The 19850-nt window shown below is 37.5% G+C and overlaps 1 protein-coding gene across 1 annotated transcript in view; it reads right to left on the reverse strand.

Moving 5' to 3' along the window:
• Nucleotides 1-19850, reverse strand: part of PLPPR1 (phospholipid phosphatase related 1) — a gene marked incomplete at both ends in the record, with an annotated part of 111970 nt that overhangs the window by 22639 nt on the left and 69481 nt on the right. Inside the window, 2 exons of the mRNA XM_080709641.1 lie at nt 3910-4042; nt 17984-18172. Coding sequence (XP_080565767.1) covers nt 3910-4042; nt 17984-18172 — 322 coding nt within the window. The remainder of the gene's footprint in view (nt 1-3909; nt 4043-17983; nt 18173-19850) is intronic.

Genomic DNA, 19850 nt, shown 5'->3' on the forward strand with positions numbered 1-19850 from the left:
TATATTATATATTATTAACATACATTATACATATATTTTTGTGTGGCACTGGGAATAGAACTCAAGGGTACTCTACCACTGAGCTATATCTCCATCCCTTCATATTTTAAATTTTTATTTATTTATTTTTATACCTTTATTGGTATATTATAATTATATATCATCCTGGGGTTAGAGTGACAGGAATATACATGCACACAACTCTTGGAGCATTTCCTTCTGGGTCCCACCCCATTCCTCCCTTTGCTGTACATGTCTTTAAGCCTGGCTTTGGTAATTTAATATACATATACAACATTATTTCAACTGTTACTTCTTTGCATTTCTATCCCCCTCTTCCCTCTCCTAGCCTCCCTTCATCACTCCACTGAAGTCTCTGCTTCTCTGCGTTTACCCTTGTTTTCGAATTCTATCTAGATTCCATATGTGAGAGAAAACATACAATTATTCTCTATTTGAGACTGGATTATTTTGCTTAGCATAATCTCAAGAAACAGGGTTTCATTAAGCTGCTGATTCTGGTCTCCAACCTGTGATCTTCTTATCTCAGCTTCCTAAGTACTGGGATTACAATTGTGTACCATTGTGTCTGGCTTAGAAATGATTATAAAGAGCTGGTCGTGGTGGCACACGCTTGTAATCCCCACACTTGGGAGGCGGAGACAGGAGGATTGCATTTGAAGCCAGCCCTGCTGGCATAAGAGACCCTGTTTCCAAATAAAAAAATATATATAAAAAATAGGTCTGGGAGTGTAACCTGGAGGTAGAAGGGTTTCCAGGAACCCCAGTACCACCAATACATACATACATACATACATACATACATACATACATACAATACATAAATACATAAATAAAAATATAAAAAAGAAATGATTATAAAGAAAATTTGACTTTTTCTTTCTTTTTTTTTTTTGTGGGTCTGGGGATGGAACCCAGGGACATTCTACCTCCGAGCTACACCCCCTGCCCTATTTTTTATTCTTTATTTTGAAACCGGGTCTAACTGAGTTGAGAGGACCTCACTAAGTAGCTGAGGCTGTCCACTGCGATCCTCCAGGTCTCAGCCTCCTGAATGCTGGGATTACAAGCGTGTGCCACCACACCCGGCTTGACTTTTTCATATAATATATCAATATTTTACCTCCATAAACATTCTTAATGTATTTTTCTGAGGTTGTACCTTATGTTGGTAGTGACTTAAAATAATTATATTACATTTCTAATATATATAATGACAATACAATTTTAATCCATAAAATTAGCATACATCTCTAACTATTTCCTTAGGACACGCTATTTGAAGTGAATTTTTGGTTTAAAAAAGCCAGTTATTTTTAAGGCTACTGAAATATGCTGCCAAATTGCAACGAATAAAGGGCATATCAACTTAGTCTTCCCAGAAATGTATTAGAGCCCCATTTTTTCTCATCCTTGGCAGCATAAAGCATTATTTTCTTTAAAAATATTTTGTTAATGTATTGGTCTTCATTTTGCAATGTTGAAGCTAGTTGAATTTGTTAGAAATACTGTTTGTAATGGATCCTAGAATAATTACGTCAGCTGCAAATGAAAAGCCCTGCCATCGAGCTTAATTAGAATAGTTATCAGAAACAGTTGTCATTTTCCAAAGCCAATTGCATAGCATCTATTTTGGTGGCTACTGGGCTAGAAAAAAGACTGTTAAGCTCTTTACAATAACATTTCTAATGCATTTTGATCAGTACCTTATTTTACTTTAATTCTTGCCAAAGGAAACATTTACATTTAAAGGATCTTTATTTCAAGTAGTATATTTTCTTCCCTTATGAGAAAAAAAAAAAACAATCTACAGGTACTCAGAAATAGTTATTCCTCTCAAGATAAGCCCCTCCTCCAGCCCCCATGCCTCCAACCCTCCTATATGAAAAGCCAGAATAGACTTCTCAGGCTTTCTCTTAGAAATAGCTTTATCTATGCATTTTAATGACCTAAAAATAAGCTGGAGAATGTTAATAAAGATAATTAAAAGGAGGCAAATGAAAAAGAATTAGCATCTCTGAAACTAGTTTTAGGCAAATCTGTGCTTTAAGAGTTTATTTTTGCTCTTTGTTCATCCAAAGAACCAAACCAAAACAAAAAGCCCACGCTTATTTAAAAAGGCATGTTGTAATTCACTACAGTGGGACTACCATGTACCCCAACAGGCATACTGCAGGGTTTGCTCTTGGGTGGTGGAGTGATCTTTTGATCTTCTTATATTTTTGAGTGACAAAGTGTAGATGCCTACATTAATGCCAATATCAGTTAATATTTCTATTCTTTGGACCCTGCCCAAGCTAGGGTGAGTTACAAATAGGTATGCTTTATCTTTGCCAAAGAATATCAACAGTGACTTCTAGTGATATTTTCATTTCATTGCAATCTAATAACCCTCTGCTTTGGTTAACTTGTTTAATTATAAACACAGGAAGCAAATCAGATGGTGATCACATGGTCTTCTTCCTTGCATTAAATTAGGTACCTGTACATGGATCCAGCACACACATATTCCTTGGGGAAAGTTACTTTACCCCATTTTCTATCAGATGTTTCATCTGTACAATTAGAACCATAAAATATCTTATAGGGTATTGGGTAGATGAAATGAAAGAATGTATATAAAGTATCTGATTTAGTATTCTGTATAATAAGTACCCTCCTCTTGTTTTTTCTTTTTCCCTTGATGGTTTGCTATCTAGCCACTCCGGTGGGAAGCAGCTTAACTTTGTATATCTTTGAAAAGACCCATTGTTTGCAATGGATGACATAGATAGTGGTGGCAATATATGGACTAAGATATACCCAATGAGCCAACTACAACTTTCCACAGTCTGCAAACGCTTTTATTCTGCAGATATCACTAGTAAATTCCCAGGACTATTTTAATGTTGAGGGTTGCTTTTTTGACATTAGTCCCCCACTCTACCACTTCTCTCATTCCCACTCCATTCAGGGGCATTATTGTCTATTAAATTTTGATGTAGTCATTTGCTCTTGATTTGAAGAAATTCAACCCTTTCCTACAACAGGGAAAAGAAGATTAATGATTACTAAAAGGCTGAAAGCATGCTGTATTTCTGGCTCTCAGAAATATATTTTAAATGGTATCATGGCTAATTTTAACACCAGGAATATTTACATTTGGGGAGTTTACTTGTGGCTCCCCTGAGAATCCAGCCAGTAGATATTTGCAAGATCTCATTAGGACACTGTCATGTGTATCATTTTAAGATCTCTGCAAGACAAATTTCTACCTGTACTCACATGTACATTCCTATATCTATATTCGTTGTTGATAGCACCCCAGGAAGTTTTATAAAAATCCTGGAAGGAGTGATGTGAGACATGCCTTCAATATTCCTTGTCATGAAAACTAATAGAAGGATTTCTTTTCCAACTTTAGAAAGCATTCCTATAAGAAACGGATAGATTAGATATCCTACCCTTTGTTAAATTCCCTGCATAATAAAACCATCAGACATAAATCTTTGTCAGGAAATTTATTTCTAAACCATTTTTATTGGTGTCCTCTTCTCTCCCCATTCTACCCTTGCCTGACCCTGCTAAAAGGAATGGGTCAATAATATCCAGTCAATATTAAAATATATGTCTTGGGGGAAATCTCAGGTAAAGGTTATATAGAGAAAAGAAATTAAAAGATGAAAACATTTTTAGGACAATTTAACAAGTACTACTTTACTTCAAAGGATCAAAATTTGACTTGGGCAGTAGAAGGAGGCTCAATTTCTGTCCTTCCTGGAAAATTGCCAAAGCAGCCTTTGCTTATAAAGTTGACAGTTACACAGCTTAGATTACTTTACTGTGTTCACCAAGTTTAATAAGTTTCACATGTATACAAGGGATACTTCATCAGGCTTTCCTACTCACCTATGAATCTGACGATCCTTCGGAGTAAGGGGTTCAGGTAACAGCATTCTCCAGTCAGAATGGTTTTCTCCTGGGCAATCAGGGATTCCCTTGTTGACTTTATAAAATACATGGATATCTCACCAATAAAAATCTGGGAAAGGAATGTTTAAGAAATGTCAAGCGGGAGAGGTATTTGATTAAAGAGTGGCTTAAAAATATCTTTTGAGGATTCACGATCCTTTTTAAAAGATATCATGTTGAAGATGTTAGATAGTAGAGTTAGATAATAGTTTGCATTTCATTCTTCAAAAGAACTAGAGGAAGCAATCATAATTTCAGATAGAGTTCAGAGTATAATATTAAATTCTAAGGCCATGTAGAACATTTAAATAACAAATTGTAATAGAATTTGTGATATGGCTCATGCTGGGATTGTTACTTTTTACTCAGTGTGTGAATTTCAGTGATGAGGAATGATTTAGCAAGCCAGTGTGCCCAAGAAGGTATTATATATACATATCACAATGAATTATTACTTCACCATAGGACAACTCTACCATAATTACATTATAAAGCCTTATTTGTCATGTTTGCCCGCGATACATTTCTCCTCCTCTGAAATGGCTAACTGTCCCTTCCTTATTATATGGCACCTATCTCTAATCATTTTAAACTAATATGTATTGCCTTTAAGTCATAACTCCCTTGCATGGTTTATAAGTTCCTTGGTGGCAAAGTCTACATCTTATACTTAAAATTTATCCTTGTAGTACCCAACACAGAACTTTCCTATTTAAAATAAAGAATTGACACATGAGATGTTTTAATGAACTCTGACACTACCTACAACTACAACTGAAAAGTGAGACCCCTCAATGAAGCATAAAAAGTTAATAATTACCATCATCTGTTGAACATTGGGCGTCAGGCACTTTATCCAAGTAACATGCCAACACACTATCTAATGTAGGAAAATCACCCTCACTTTACTTGTGAGAAAGTATAAATGTCAGGACTGGAATAATTTATATGTGTTTTTCCTTCTCTTTACTGGTGAGAACCCTGAGGGCCTCCAGGGTGTGGTCACACACAGCCATGTGGTGCGTGGAGCAGCCCTAGAATGTGGGTGATGGTCCCATTTCCACTATGCAGTCCTATCTTACACTTTAACATGTGATTCTTTCTGTGTCTAAAGGATATTAAATTGACCTATTTTGTTTTTAGTGTTCTCAATATTAAGTATAAACTTAAAAAATTTTAGTTGCTATTGTGTCTTATATATGGTTAAGAGAAAAAACTCTGAAATCAAATTGTCTTGGTTTCAAAGCTGGGTTTGTGACTTACTGGCTGTGAGGCCTTAGACACACTGTTTAATCTTTTTATGCATCAGTTGTCTTAGGACAATTGGGATAACAGTATTTTTAGTTTTAATCAAATATATACATGCATATGCAGATATGAACATATGTGTGTGTGTGTGTGTGTGTGTGTGTGTGTGTGTGTGAATTGTTCAAAATAGTGCTTGGAATATAGCATGCACTATGAAGAGCTGAAGCTGTTACTGTTATTAAATCATCATTATTATTACTAGTATATTATTATTGCAAAGCACTTTGCCAGGTCATTGGGGAAGCAGATTGCAAGGTGAATAAAAGGCTTCTGTCCTCCATGAAAATATAATTTACTAGGAACATATACACACAAAGATCTTGTAAAATCAGGCAGATTGTGTCTGATCATATATTACAAAGGTAATGTAGAAGAAGCCAAGGCTCTTTGGTAGAATTTATCTCCTTTCACAGAGCCAAATTTGCTCTAGTCAGTTTTCATTCCTATCGCCAAATGTATTTCCTGGCTAGGAGACTTTGCTGTATGTTATATATTTATAATATGCCATCTTTATTTACAGGAGGGACTTTCACCTCCTCTGCCAAGAGCACTTGATGCAGAACACTATTATGGTTCTTATCCCATCACATGAAAAAAATGTCAATTTGTCCCTAAAAACTCCAAGCTCTTCCAGTTGAAGGTCATTAATATTTGAAAACTTTTTCCTATCTCCTGCCCAGAATCCAGAATGTGGTTAGCTCTTTAAAAGGGGGGGGGTACACTTTAATTTGAATTTTATTTGGAAGAAAAGAGAAGGAGTCTGATCATTGTATGTGGCCTGGACGATTCTTGCTGTATCACAGACCCTTCATATCCTTGTAGCTCAGCTCATCACCCCTGTAGCTCCCTATGGTTTGTGTCTTACTAGCTCTGATAACCTTGGATGCACTAACAATTCTATGCCCCAGTTTTCTTATCTGTATGATCAGGATAAAAATATTTTGAAGGTCTCCTACATCAGAGTGGTATTTCCTTGAAATGAACCATGACAGTCCAAATTGCCATTAAGGAGCAATAAGAGAAGGGAAAGAAGGCAAATAAATCTTGGCTTTTTGTTTAAAAGCAGAAAGCCATAAAACGTGTAGATTTGGCTGACTATGATAGTAACAAGCCAGTTTAACTCTTTTGTAGAATGCTGTTAAAAAAAACTTTCGTAGGCACATTTAGTATTAACAATAAATTTGTTATGACTATAGCCAGATCTGAACAAATACTCCAGGATAAACAAAACATAATAAACAAAAAGAAATAGGGCTCTCAAAGATCTTAAATAAATCTATATGTAGGAAGTCTTAAGACTCAAGCCATAAATTATAAGTGATACAGAAATTGCTTAGCCAACATTCAAATCACAAATGAGGTATGTAGCATGAAAGGAAAATGTCAGAGCAAAGGTGTATTCCAACCTCTATGTCTAGTTATTGGCAATGCCTAGAATATATTGTGATAATGAATATATGCATAAGAAATGAAGGAAGGAAGAGAAGGAGAGGGGAAGAGAGTTATTTCATAATTGAAATGCAGTGAGATACACCTGGCTTTTAGTAGAAACTGATGGACGTAAAGGTTGCTGATGAGAGAGTCCAACTCCCGTTCACTCAGGAGTGGACCTCAGGGTGTTCATTTTCCTACCCAGACACTGGGTGCATTTCTCTGTAGTCTCACACAGGACCTGATTCTGCACAGGGAATGGAAGGCTGTGAAGGGAAAGGTCTTTCTTCTTTCTGCTGAGCCTTCAGCCCACATTTATGCCATTTTGTACATATTGGCAGATTTGTGACTCTGGTTTTGGCAGTGGCTGGGTTCCTCCATCTGTACCTCTGCCACGCCACTCTGTCTCAATCTATCTCTGCTCAGAGAGCAGCTGGGGCATGTGGGACCCTCCATGTGCTTGGCCTTGGCCACCCTGCCTATTTGGCCCTTGTAATTATTGGCTAACAAACATCATATTAATCATGGCAAATGAGAGCATCCTCCAGTGAGATGTGGTCAAGGACAAATTAGATCTGGAATAGATAAACTGTAAGTAAATTCCATTTGTGTATTTATCATCCCCCAACTATGCCAACTATGATCCTAAGTCACACATACCTTTACATAATAGATATGCTTTAAGAAATAAGGACAATTGTTGTGCCTTGATAAAGTAATGCTTCAAATATGAAAACCCAAATGGCAAATAAATAATCCTTAAACATAGTACACCAGGGGCCTTCTACGCCTGGGCTTCAAATATGGACACTATTTTATTTACTTATAAATAAATAAATTTTATATAATTTTATATTTTATAATAGTCAGACCTATTTTATTTTTTTTATTTGGAAACAGGTTTTCTCTAAGTTGCTGAGAGCGTCACTAAATTGCTGACGTTGGCTTCAAACTTTTGATCCTCCTTTCTCAGTCTCTCAAATACTGGGATTACAGGCATGTGCCACCATGCCCAGCTTCGAAACTATTTTTGACAGGTAGAATTATATGTATTATGTACAATGTGATATTTAAATATATAATTTTTTATATATATGTATGTGGGACTAAATGTAGGTACGTTAGCATATATATTACCATTCTGGTAGTGAGAGTACTTAATATCCAACCTCTTAGTATGTTTAGGATTACAGTGTATTGATATTAAATCCAGGCACCATATTGTACAATATATGTCTTGAATGTATTCTTTCTATTTAGCTACAATATTGTATCCTAGCCGGGCGTGGTGGCTCACGCTTGTAATCCCCGCGCTTGGGAGGTTGAGACAGGAGGATTGCACAGGTTCGAAGCCAGCCTCAGCTGGCTTAAGAGACCCTGTTTTCTAAAATAAAAATATAAAATAGGTCTGGGAGTCTAGCCCGGAGGTAGAAGGCCCCTGGGTTCCATCCCCAGTAACACCAAAAAATAAAATAATAAAATAAAATATTGTATCCTTTGAGCAATACTTCCTCAACCTCTCATCCCTAGCCACTATGCCTCCTGGTGATCATTGTTCTACTCTCTACTTCTATGAGAGCAACTCCTTCGGATTCCACATAGGTAAGATTGTGGTATTTGTCTTTCTGTGCTTGGCTTATGTCACTTATCAGAATGTTCTCTAGGTTTGTCCATGTGTCACAGGATTTCCTAATTTTTTCCAGTTGAATAGTATCCAACTATGTATGAAGACCACATTTTCTTCATTTATCTTTCTTGGTGGGTACTTAGGATGATTCCATGTTTTGGCTAATATAATCATTCTGCAATAAATACGGGAGTATAGATAGCTCTTCAACACCCTGATTTCACTTCCTTTGCATATATATACAAAAGTGAAGTTGCTAGACCATATGGAAGTTCTATCTTTAATTTTTTGAGAAATTTTTGTATAGTTTTAACCACAGTAACTATACTAATATGTTCACTAACAATGTTAAAGGGTTCTCTTTTTCCTGCATTTTTTGCCAAATTTTCTCTTTTTTTTATTTTGGTAATAATCACCTAACAGGTATGAGGTGATTGTTTGAATTCATATTTTCCTGATGATTAATGATGTTGAATATTTTTTTCATATAGCTGTTGGTTGCTTTTTATTTTGAGAAATGTCTATTCAGATCATTTTGTACATTTTTAATCAAGGTATTATAATATTGTTGAGTTGGATTTCTAATCAATTTTATTTAATTTTAATTTTTTTGTGGTACTGGGGACTAAATCCAGGGGGATTCTACTTCCAAGCTACACCCCCAGTCCTTTTTTTTTTTTTTTTTTTTTTTTTGCAGTACTGGGTTTAGAACACAGGGGCATTCTAACTCTGAGCTACATCCACAGCCCTATTTTTTATTCTTTATATTTTGAAATAGGGTCTAAGATGCAGAGGGCCTCACTAAAGTAGTTGAGGCTGCTTTGAGCCTGCGATGCTCCTTGTCTCAATTGCCCAAGTACTTGGATTGTAAACATGTGCTCTCACTCCCGGATTTATATATTTTAAATATTATTTATCAGATATTAGTTTGCTAATATTTTCTTCTGTTCTATAGGTTATCTGGTTTCCTTTGCTGTGAAGAAACTTTAGTTTGGCATAATACTCTATTTTTGCCTTTGTTGCTGTGTTTTTAGGAACTGTATCATTTATTGTATTCACAATCTAGACCTGTGTCATCATGCTTCCCCCCCATGTTTTCTTCTAGTAGTTTCATAGTTTCAAGTCTTACATTTAAGTCTAATCCATTTTGAGTTCATTTTTTTATATGGTATGAGTCTAGCTTCATTCTTCTGCAATAGAAATCCAGTTTCGCCAACATAATTTAGCGATGAGATTGCCATTTCCCAATTGTGTATTCCCAACAACTTTGAAGATGCGCTGGCTCTAAACTTGTGGATTTATTTCTAAGTTCTCTGTTCTGATCAATTGGCCTATGTGTCTATTATACAAGTGCCATGCTGCTTTGGTTACTATAGCTTTGTAGGATATTTGTAGGATTTTTACTCAGTAAAAAGTAAAATGGATTGGAATTGCCAAATAAACTGACCATCATATATTTTTAGGCAAACAATATTAATAAATAAATTACCAAGCTCTTTAACATGATCATCTAGAAGCATGTCTCTGTGGAAAAATGTCAGGCAAAAAATCTCTAATGGAAATTTATATCACTAATATACACATAGCAGAAACTAAGAGAATATATTATTCTTTAGTTTTTTTAATCCATAAAAATAAATGGTGATATCTCTATAAATCTTTTATAGAAAAAATTACACTGTAAAGTCTGAGTATTATCAAAGAAAATGTAGTTGTGGTAATATATTTTTAAAAAGGCAAGTCATGTGGTAATGTACAAAAGGGGAAAAGATGTGAATTATAAAATGTTAAAAAGAGTTTCAACAGATAAGATTGTTCAGAGCCCAAAAGAGACAAATTATGAGGGAGTACAAGGTCCTACAATGTCTCCTTTACTTAGCAGCTGCGTCCCTCATCAGCCAGCCAAGAGACTCGCATTATCAAGAGTCTGCTTTGTGATCTGCGTTGTGCTTTTACATTTGCTGTAAGAGCTAACAGCCTAGAAACTCCCAGATGAAGATTCACAATATCCTCCAAATTGTGTCTTTCTATCAAATTGTGTTGATCTCTTCCTTTCCTAGGAAATTCCAGATGAGTCATATATATGCGTGTGTGCATACTTGCATGCCAACTGCAAGCTATTTCAAGTCTCTTGGGCTGGGAGTCAAATATTCTGGTGCTTCAATACTAAATACTCCCTTGTCACTTCATTGTATGGCCAAGGAAAAGGTTTAATAGCTATTTTCTCATGCTTTGTGCCCCTGGGACTGAGATAAAATAAGAGCAAATCAGATTCCTCAGAAGGATAAAATCCTCTTATCCAAACAGGCTCTCTTCCTTTTACTCTGAGTATGAGTTCATTCAGAAGGCCCAAGGCAATAGTTAGCCAAGGTTTCCAAGTGGTCAGAACATACCCTGCAGATTTCTTTGAAGAACAGGCCACTACTTTTGGCTGAACAGTTCTGAATGCAATAATTCTTCAATGCTCTAACCTTTCCTAAAGATCTGGGACAGCAATGGCCTTGGCCCTGTGCAGCTCATCCCATGTGGCCCTGTCTCAACAGGACACTGATATTTTCTGACAGCAGAGCACAAAAGGAGATATAGGAAATGGCAGGTCAAGCAGCACAGTCTTTCCCCTCATGCCTTTCCGGCAAGTCCCCGCAGTTTTAAAAGGGGTTGTTAATTCCAATCTGTAGAGACACAGAGCAGCATAGGGTGCAAGGTTCTGCCACTGTCAATGTGCTTGAGGATGCTCAGAAAACCAAGGACAAGCCCAGTGTGAGCTCCTTTGTTCAAGAGTTACCATTAGTATCACCCAAGTGGAATCTTGCCTTCACTATACTCCAGAGAGAATAGAAAATTGTTTTGAGAAGGCAAAACAACAACAACAACAACAACAATAACAACAACAACACTATGCAGTTCTGAGAACTGGAAATATATTGGAAATAACTTATCCTAATCTATTTTTTAAAAATATATAAAGATTAGGAAACTAAACCATTGTAATGGTTTAGACTTAGAATGTCCTCCTAGCCCTTACAAAAATAAGGAAGCAATGTTGGAGGCGGGGCTTGGTTGCTGAGGAAGGGTTTATGAGGGTATGGCCTTGAAGATTATATGGTTTCTCCCCATCCCCATCCCCATTCTCTTTGTGTTTCTGGCCTCCAAGATGTGAGAGTCAGGCCTAGCACTTTACTTCTCTCTGCTTTTCCCCCACCATGTCCTGAGTTCTGCAGACCCAGCCTGACATGGGCTGAGACTTCAAATCTCCACAAACAGAAAATATATTATCCTTCCTCTAAGTTATGTGGTCAGTATATTTGGATAACAACAGTGAGAATGTTGACCAAGACACCCACAGAAAGAATATGATTTACCAGAGGCCACACAATTCCAGGAGGCAGAGCTGTGACTAGACCCTGATTTATTCTCCTCCTCCTCCTCCTCCTCCTCCTCCTCCTCCTCCTCCTCCTCCTCCTCCTCCTCCTCCTTCTTTTTTTTCCTGGTGGTACTGGGGTTCTTGAAAACCCTTCTACCTCTGGGTTACACTCACAGACACCTATTTTTTATATTTTTATTTGGAAACAGGGTCTCTTAGGCCAGCGAGGCTGGCTTTGAACCTGCGTGATCCTCCTGTCTCTGCCTCCCAAGCGCAGGGATTACAAGCCTGAGCCACCACACCCAGATAGACCCTGATTTTCTTGGCCGACCAAGTCCGAGAAGGATGACTGGGGAAGGTATGGTGAGGACAATGAACCATGTACACTCTGTAACAGGGGTGTGTGCTGAGGGAGACACCAGGGGTCTATGGCCCAGAGCCCTAGCAAAAGCCGTTCTTGGACAAGATATATGTCACTGAGACAGGCAGAAGTGAATATAGCTTCTTGCTGCCAGAAAATATCCTTGAGCATCTGGAGAACTCTGCTTTGTGTCCTGTTACTGTTCACTAAATTTTTAGGTCTGGAGGAACATCAAGTACCATCAGCAGGGGTGTAAAGCCATATTGTTCTGCATCAGTCCTGAGCCCCAGCAATGCCTCTCATTTTGAAGAAAATATTAAAGTGGGACCAAATGGGTAGCTGTCTGTCTAAATATGTACAGAACTAGTTGGAGCCTTCAGCAAATTTTAACTAAGTTGAGTCTCAATGTTTGCAACTATAAAAATGAAAGGAGTTGGAAGAAACATTTATAAGTTCTTTAGAAAGGTTTTTTCCCCCATTTACTGGGATGTTGTGAGGATCAGTTAGGCAATGCCTACAATATATGTGTCAATTATAAGACATTTTTCTTACTATTATCATTTATGGGTTATTCCGCAGTACATATTTTGTGAGCTTGTCAGCATAATTAGTCACATTTTTTTTCACCCAGAGAAACATAAGAATGAAAAGATGAATCAGAGTTTTGTAGTTGAGAGCTAAAGAGGGCCTACAGGTCCTCCCAGAAAATAGAGTTAGCTCTGTTGCCTGTCCACTGACTGTGTCCCCTTGGTATCCTGTGAGAACATCTGATCCCTGCTTTAATTTCTGTCATTTGGGAAAAATTGATGGTAGAGACAGGATCAAAACTTGTGGCCAGGAGAATTTCTGCTAAAACCCTTAAACTGACTGAATTCTTATCTTTGGCCTAAAAAGAAGAAAAATTCTCTACAAAGTTCTGTGTGTGTGTGTGTTGTGTGTGTGTGTGTGTGTGTGTGTGTGTGTGTGTGTGTGTTCTGGTTAGATGTATTTTTGTTGATTGTAACTGGCACTTTTAAGCTTTAAGGTTTGGTTATTTCTTAGTTATTGCCAGAAGAAAAGAGAATACAATTTGCTTTAAAATCAAAGGATGTATTTTTAAAATAATATACTCAGCCGGGCGTGGTGGCACACGCTTGTAATCCCCGCACTTGGGAGGTGGAGACAGGAGAATCATGCAGGTTCGAAGCCAGCCTTGCTGGCTTAAGAGACCCTGTTTCCAAATAAAAATAGAAAATAGGTCTGGGAGTGTAGCCCGGGAGAAGGGTTTCCAGGAACCCCAGTACTAAAAAAAAAAAAAAAATAATAATATAATCATGAATAATTTATAAGAATGTACAGCATTTGAATTCTGGGATAATAAATTATTTAGTTTATTTTCCCAATCTTCTTATGAAATTATAAATTTGGAATTATAGCTGTAATACCCACAAGGTATCTTCTTTAGGCGTCTTAAGTATTCAGACCCACAAACAGTCTCAGGCTACATTTGGCACTGGCTCACTTGGAAGGAACCACAGCTTGCCATCAGGGCAATGTTACTTATTTCTCTTCAGCACATGTTCGTACAGTAGTCCATCAGTGGTACAGCTCAGGAGCTTGGAGACTTGTACACATTAAAGGATGCGAAAGTCATCCTGGTTTAGGGGCTGAAGGCCCTATGGGAGTCAAGAGGTGGTGTAGTTTTCAAGATCTCACAATGGACATGTTGAGTTATTGTGGTTGGAAATCATAACATGACACTCCCTTAGGTAATAAAAGATCTCTAAGAACATAGATAATTTACCAACCAGGTGTCAATTTTGCCTAATGTCCTAGTTAATACAGATCATTTTTTTTCTAGGAAATTTCTGAGTCAGAAAATTAGAAGATTGTCAGATTGTCTTAAGGAAGGAAAAATTAACACACAATTCTATAGTACAGGTTTTTTGGGGGGCCTTTAAAAATATCAAGATTAAATCAGAAGCATTTCCTATCACTATTTAGGTATTTATAAAACATGACTAGCAATCACATATTTAACCAATCTTCTAAAATCCTCTAGTATTGTGCACTAAGCTAGTTACAAGTATTTCATTATTAAAATTCTTCCTGAGATAAAAATTCCCGAGCACAAACCTTTGTATTTTTTATAAAACTCTATTCTTCTTATTTATTTATTTATTTTATTTATTTATTTTGGTGGTACTGGGGATGGAGCCCTTCTACCTCCGGGCTATACTCCCAGACCCATTTTATACTTTTATTTGGAAACAGGGTCTCTTAAGCCAGCAAGGCTGTCTTCAAACTAGCTCGATCCTCCTGTCTCCGCCTCCCAAGTGCGGGGATTACAAGCGTGCGCCACCACGCCCGGCGTTAATTATTTTTAAAGTAAATCTATGGATGAAATTAATGACTGGGTCTGAAATTTATGCAGCTTTTAGTACATATTTGAGAAACTGCTGCTTTTTGTAAAAAACAGTTGTACTTTGACTGGAATTGGATGAAAGTATCTGCAGCTGCAACAATTTTTTTTTTTTTTTTTGGCGGTACTGGGGATGGAGCCAAGGGGCATTCTACCTCTGAGCTACACCCCCAGCCCTATTTTTTATTTTTTATTTTGAAACAGGATCTCACTGAGTTGCAAAGGGCCTCAGTAAGTAGTAACTGAGGCTGTGAACCACCATCCTCCTGTCTCAGCCTCCTGAATGTTGGGATTACAAGCGTGCGCCACCACTCTCGGCTAAAATTTGTCATTTTATATTAGAAAAGTGTTGTATCTTTTACATTTTTTGAAAATGGATAAGTTTAGAAATGCTTATATGCACTATTGTTTTGTTAATTTTCTGTTCTTATCTTCTTTTTACTTTAGAAAGCATATCGTTTTAGTATTAAGGGTCTTAACAATTGAATCTGATCTACTGCAGTCTCTGTTTACCTGTCTTTTCTTGGAGGATTTTATTTTTAGGTAGTTAAAACTACCAAACCTCTTTTTCAACACTCCTGTTGTTGGATGGCTTTGTGGATATTCTGTAGACTTTCTAAATGTTGGAACTCCATATTTTTATTTTGTAATACATAGAGGAAGGCTCCTAATTTCTTTTTTGGCTAGAACACTTTACATAGTTTGGGACTTTTTTTATTCCTTAAAAGTGTGAAAGGAGTTATTCAGTAGCTATGTGTTCTATCCTATTTTTTAAGATAAATTTCAGACATGTTTAGAATTTTATTCTATTGTTATTTGTTCAGCTTTACTACATATTTTTTTTTGGTATTGGAGAGTGAATCCAGGGACATTATATCTCTGAGCTACAAACTCCCAACTTTTTTTTTAAACAAGGTCTTTCTCAGTTGCTGAGCTGACCTCTAACCTGCAATACTCCTGTCTCAGCCTCCTAAATACTGGGATTATAAGCATACACCATTGTGCTCAGCCTATATGTGCAATTTAAATTAAAATACAGTGTGGTTTTTGAAAAGATAATTTTTCATATATATTATTTGTGTGTGTGTGTGGTACTGGAATTAAACTCAGAGGCATTCTACCTCTGAGGTATACCACAAACTCGTTTTTACATTTTTTGTTTGTTTTGTTTTGAAACAGGGAGTCACTAAGTTTCTGAAGCTGGTGTAGAACCTTAGATCCCTTCTCTCAGTCTCTCAAATACTGGCATGACAGGTGTGCACCATCAGGTCCAGCTTTAATATATATATATATATATATATATATATATATATATATATATATATATATATTGGTGGTACTGGGGTTTCTGGTAGCCCTTCTACCTCCAGGCTACACTCCCAGACCTATTTTATATATATATATTTTTTTATTTGGAAACAGAGTCTCTTAAGCCAGTGAGACTGGCTCCGAACCAGCGTGATCCTCCTATCTCTGCCTCCCAAGTGTGGGGATTACAAGCGTGTGCCACCATACCCGGCCATCATACATATATTTTTAACTGCCTTTTAACCTCTGCTTTTCAACCTCTGCCTTTCTCATATTAAACTACCTAGAAGTTTTACATTTTACATATCAAAGAAGTAACTACTGAATTTGTGTATCAATTCTGTTTTTCATCTGCTCATAATTTTTATTAATCTGCTTTTCATGTTTTTTTCTAGTAGTTTTTTAAATGGAAAAAACTCTAATTACAAAAAATAGTACAGAAGATTATAGGTGGTGAAAAGTGATTTTTTTTTGGAACTGGAGAAAAGAGAGTAAAATACGTTACTAAGTCGATAGATCACTCACAGATGCATGTCTGAATACACAACAAAATGATATGCATAGACGATGGGAAGAAACAGGATCTGATTTCAGACTAAACCCACTGCCTCTAGGTAGAGCCACCATTAAGCCATTCCAAGCCAATCTGGCATCCCGATTTTATTTTGGGATTGAAGTGTCTTGTGTATCATCTAGAAAAGAATCTTCTGTGCTTTCTATTCTTCCCTAGGCTGGTAAGAAAGGGTAAGTTGAGAGTGATGGAGACTTTAGGCCCTTTCTGTCAAGGGTTCACCTCCCATCACTGTAGAATGGGGCGGAGGAGGTATATAGGGATTCTCAGTACAATCGCACACTCTTCAGATGGAAGAAGCTGGGTTGTGATCCCAAGGAGGATGAAAAATGGTTTCCAATCAGGCTCTTTTATTTTCTGTATTACTAACCATTTGCACATGCCTTGTACAACACAAAGTCATTTCTAAGCCTCAAGACAACTCATTAAATGGGCAGCCAACTATTCTCATTTTACATGGGAGGGATCAGTAAGGTGGCTTGCCCAAACTCACACAGCCAGAATGTGAATCTAAGGACATGGGGCCGTAAAGCCTGTGTTTTTAACCACCATCATACATCATGTCATACTTTATCATCATACCATTGGTCCCTACAGGATAGTATTATTTTTTCGGAGGGGGGGGGCTTTGTTAAGCCTGGGATCAACGATCCAAACGAAGCACTAGGATTCATTATGCCTAGATTATTTCTCCTGAAAACTACATTCTCCTTTTCATTTTAGAGCAAGGAAAAACATTGCCACTGGAAATGACATTTGAATTGAATGTCCGAGCAATCGGTACCTCCCTTAGCATGCCCATTAGTGTTTTTATTATTGACTCTAGAAAGAGCAGAGGGGAGAGTTGGGAGCAGCAGCTGTTGAAAGAGGAAAGGCAGACCGTTGACTGAGAATGCACCCCAACTGCTCCGATTTTGTAGCATATGAAGACACAGAAGTGTTCAAAACTCCCACGATATATTATTTTAAAAATAAGAATGAAAATCAAAGTGTTTGATCACTTGACTAAATAACACAGGTCTGTAAGCTTTATGTTACTGAAGCAGTCTCCCTGGAGGATTTTTCTGGCCAATTTTTTGCCTCTTGAGAAAGAAAAGGAAATACACAAAGCTAAATGTGTCTTAATGTGAATAGAGCCAAGAGTGAACCACAACAATCTTTGGGGTCAGGTGATTTCTCTCATCTCCAATCCCTCAGGAAGTTGAATCAGCACAGCAGGAGATACCAGCCAGGGGGATTAGATTCTACTCTGATCCGAGTCTCCATCTAAGCTGGCACCTAGAGTCAGGATCCTTTCTGAAAACACATACCCGCAACATTTTTTCCCCCTCAAGAGCACAGAAGCTGTTCTGAACATGCCAGTTAACCATGCCTGTTGATTTCTGACATTCGCACATGCTTTAAAAAAAATCTTTATTTAAAAAAAATTCTGATACTGCAAAGCAAAAGCCACCTACAAAAGACAGGACCTCTTTGAATGAGTTTTTATACAGAGCTCCATTCATTCTGCCTTGGCTGAAACAGGATACCACTGATAAGACTGAGTAAATGCCCAGGAAGAGAGGAAAGATGAGCAAAGGCAGGCAGAAAACATGCTTTGGTACCCGACAGCAAAGAAGAAAGTCTATTTCTGTACTTACGATGGCAGTTGGGGTGGCAGCCAGCACGCAGTACAGCACCAGGGGGGTGATGAAGCTCTCTTCCTCCGTCCCTGGGTAAGGCTTCATTAAATCCCCATCCTGACAGAAGAATCCTTGGATATGCACCTGAAAAGTGTCAGTGCATTCGAAGTAGTAGGCAAGCAGCACTGTCCCAGCCATGATGACAAGCTGAAAATACAGCATGGCCACAGAGAGACATTAGCAGGGCTTCGGAGCAAGGCTGGCCCCTCAGAGTACCTCCCCCCATCACCCGGTGGCTCTCCTGGTATTAGTAGTGGCAAGTGTGTGTGTGTGCCGGGCTCTTCGTGCTCCCAGCTCAGGGAGTGTGTGCTTGCTTGTCTGCCTGGTAACATCTGTTAGAGAAAGCTTCCAGCAAATTATGTGCAGCTCCCGTCTGAAAGGCAGTCCACAGCCAGGCTTGTAGAGACTCCCAGCTTCTGCTGCTACTTTCTGAGTGTGTGTGGAAATAAAGGCACTACTTTGACGAGGACAGACAGGAAGAGCCAAAGGGCAATAGTATAAGAATTGGCAAGATGTAGATGTCAGATCTTCTCACAGGGAATTTCATGATATATCAGAGGTAGACTTACCTTATGAAATAATAGGGGTAGGTAAATCAGGGACAAATGACTGCATGAGTGAATTAATGATCAAATAGAAAACCTAAAGCCTAACGGTTAAATATTTTTAGAACCACACCCTAAATTATAAGCAGGTTTTCTGTATCAGTCATAACTTTGTGTGTGTGGTACTGTGGATTGAACTCAGGGGTGCTCTACCTCCGAGATACACCCCCAACATTTTTTCATTTTGAAACAAGGTATTGCCAAACTGCTGAGAGTGGCCTCAAACTTTGCAATGTGCCCCATCACACTCAGCATCAGTCATATAACTTTTAATCTTTTCCAGAATGGTTTTGATTTTACTCCAAAATGCTTTCCACCAATAAACCAAGGACTCTTTACTGATGATCATATTTTATTATAAACATATATCCTTCCTAAGATTTAGACATAAAAGATACATTTATTCTTTCATTATAACTCAAGAATTATTTAGATAATTTATCTCATGTGTATTTGGAAAATACCCAAATGTAAAGCTGTGGCAGAGATAAAGGTAGATTGAAAACAGGTCTTTGAGATTATAATATTGTAGAAATTTTAGCTGTAAGAGATCTTAAAATTCTTAGAGTTAAACACATTTCATTTCAGAGATGAGAAAACTGGGGTCCAGAAAATGGAACTGACCACTACTGGACAATCCAACAAGTCAACTAAACATGTGTTTAGATGGCGTGTTAACAAAGCAGGGGAACTGAACTGGTAAAGAAATATTTTTATTTTTTTATTATTTTTTTATTACTATGTATCTTTTTTTTATAACAATTTTTATTGAACATAAATAGTATACATTTACACTATATTTGGTGCCCTCCCCCCCTGCCCCCATTTTCCCTTCCCCCCCCATCAATGGTTGTCCAGGTTAACCATGTCTTATTCATAATTTTACACATGTTCAAGTGTAGACCCTTATTAATCAAGACCGGCCTTCCTCCTCTCCTATCTTACCATCCAAACTTAGCTAGTATTTCCCCTTCAATATCTGGAGTCCCTCTGGTATTCTTTGTGTTTCCTAGTTTGGGCATATTAGAGGAAACATATGTATCTTCTTCTGTGCTTGGCTGATCTCACTTAACATAATGTTCTCCAGGGCTTTCCATCTTCTTTCAAATGATATAATTTTGTTCTTCTTTATGGCTGAATAGAATTCCATTGTGTGTATTTCCCATAGTTTTGCTATCCATTCATCTGTTGATGGTGATCTGGGTTGGTTCCATATTTTG

Source organism: Muscardinus avellanarius, assembly GCF_963383645.1.
Source record: "Muscardinus avellanarius genome assembly, chromosome: 13".
Taxonomy (NCBI): domain Eukaryota; kingdom Metazoa; phylum Chordata; class Mammalia; order Rodentia; family Gliridae; genus Muscardinus; species Muscardinus avellanarius.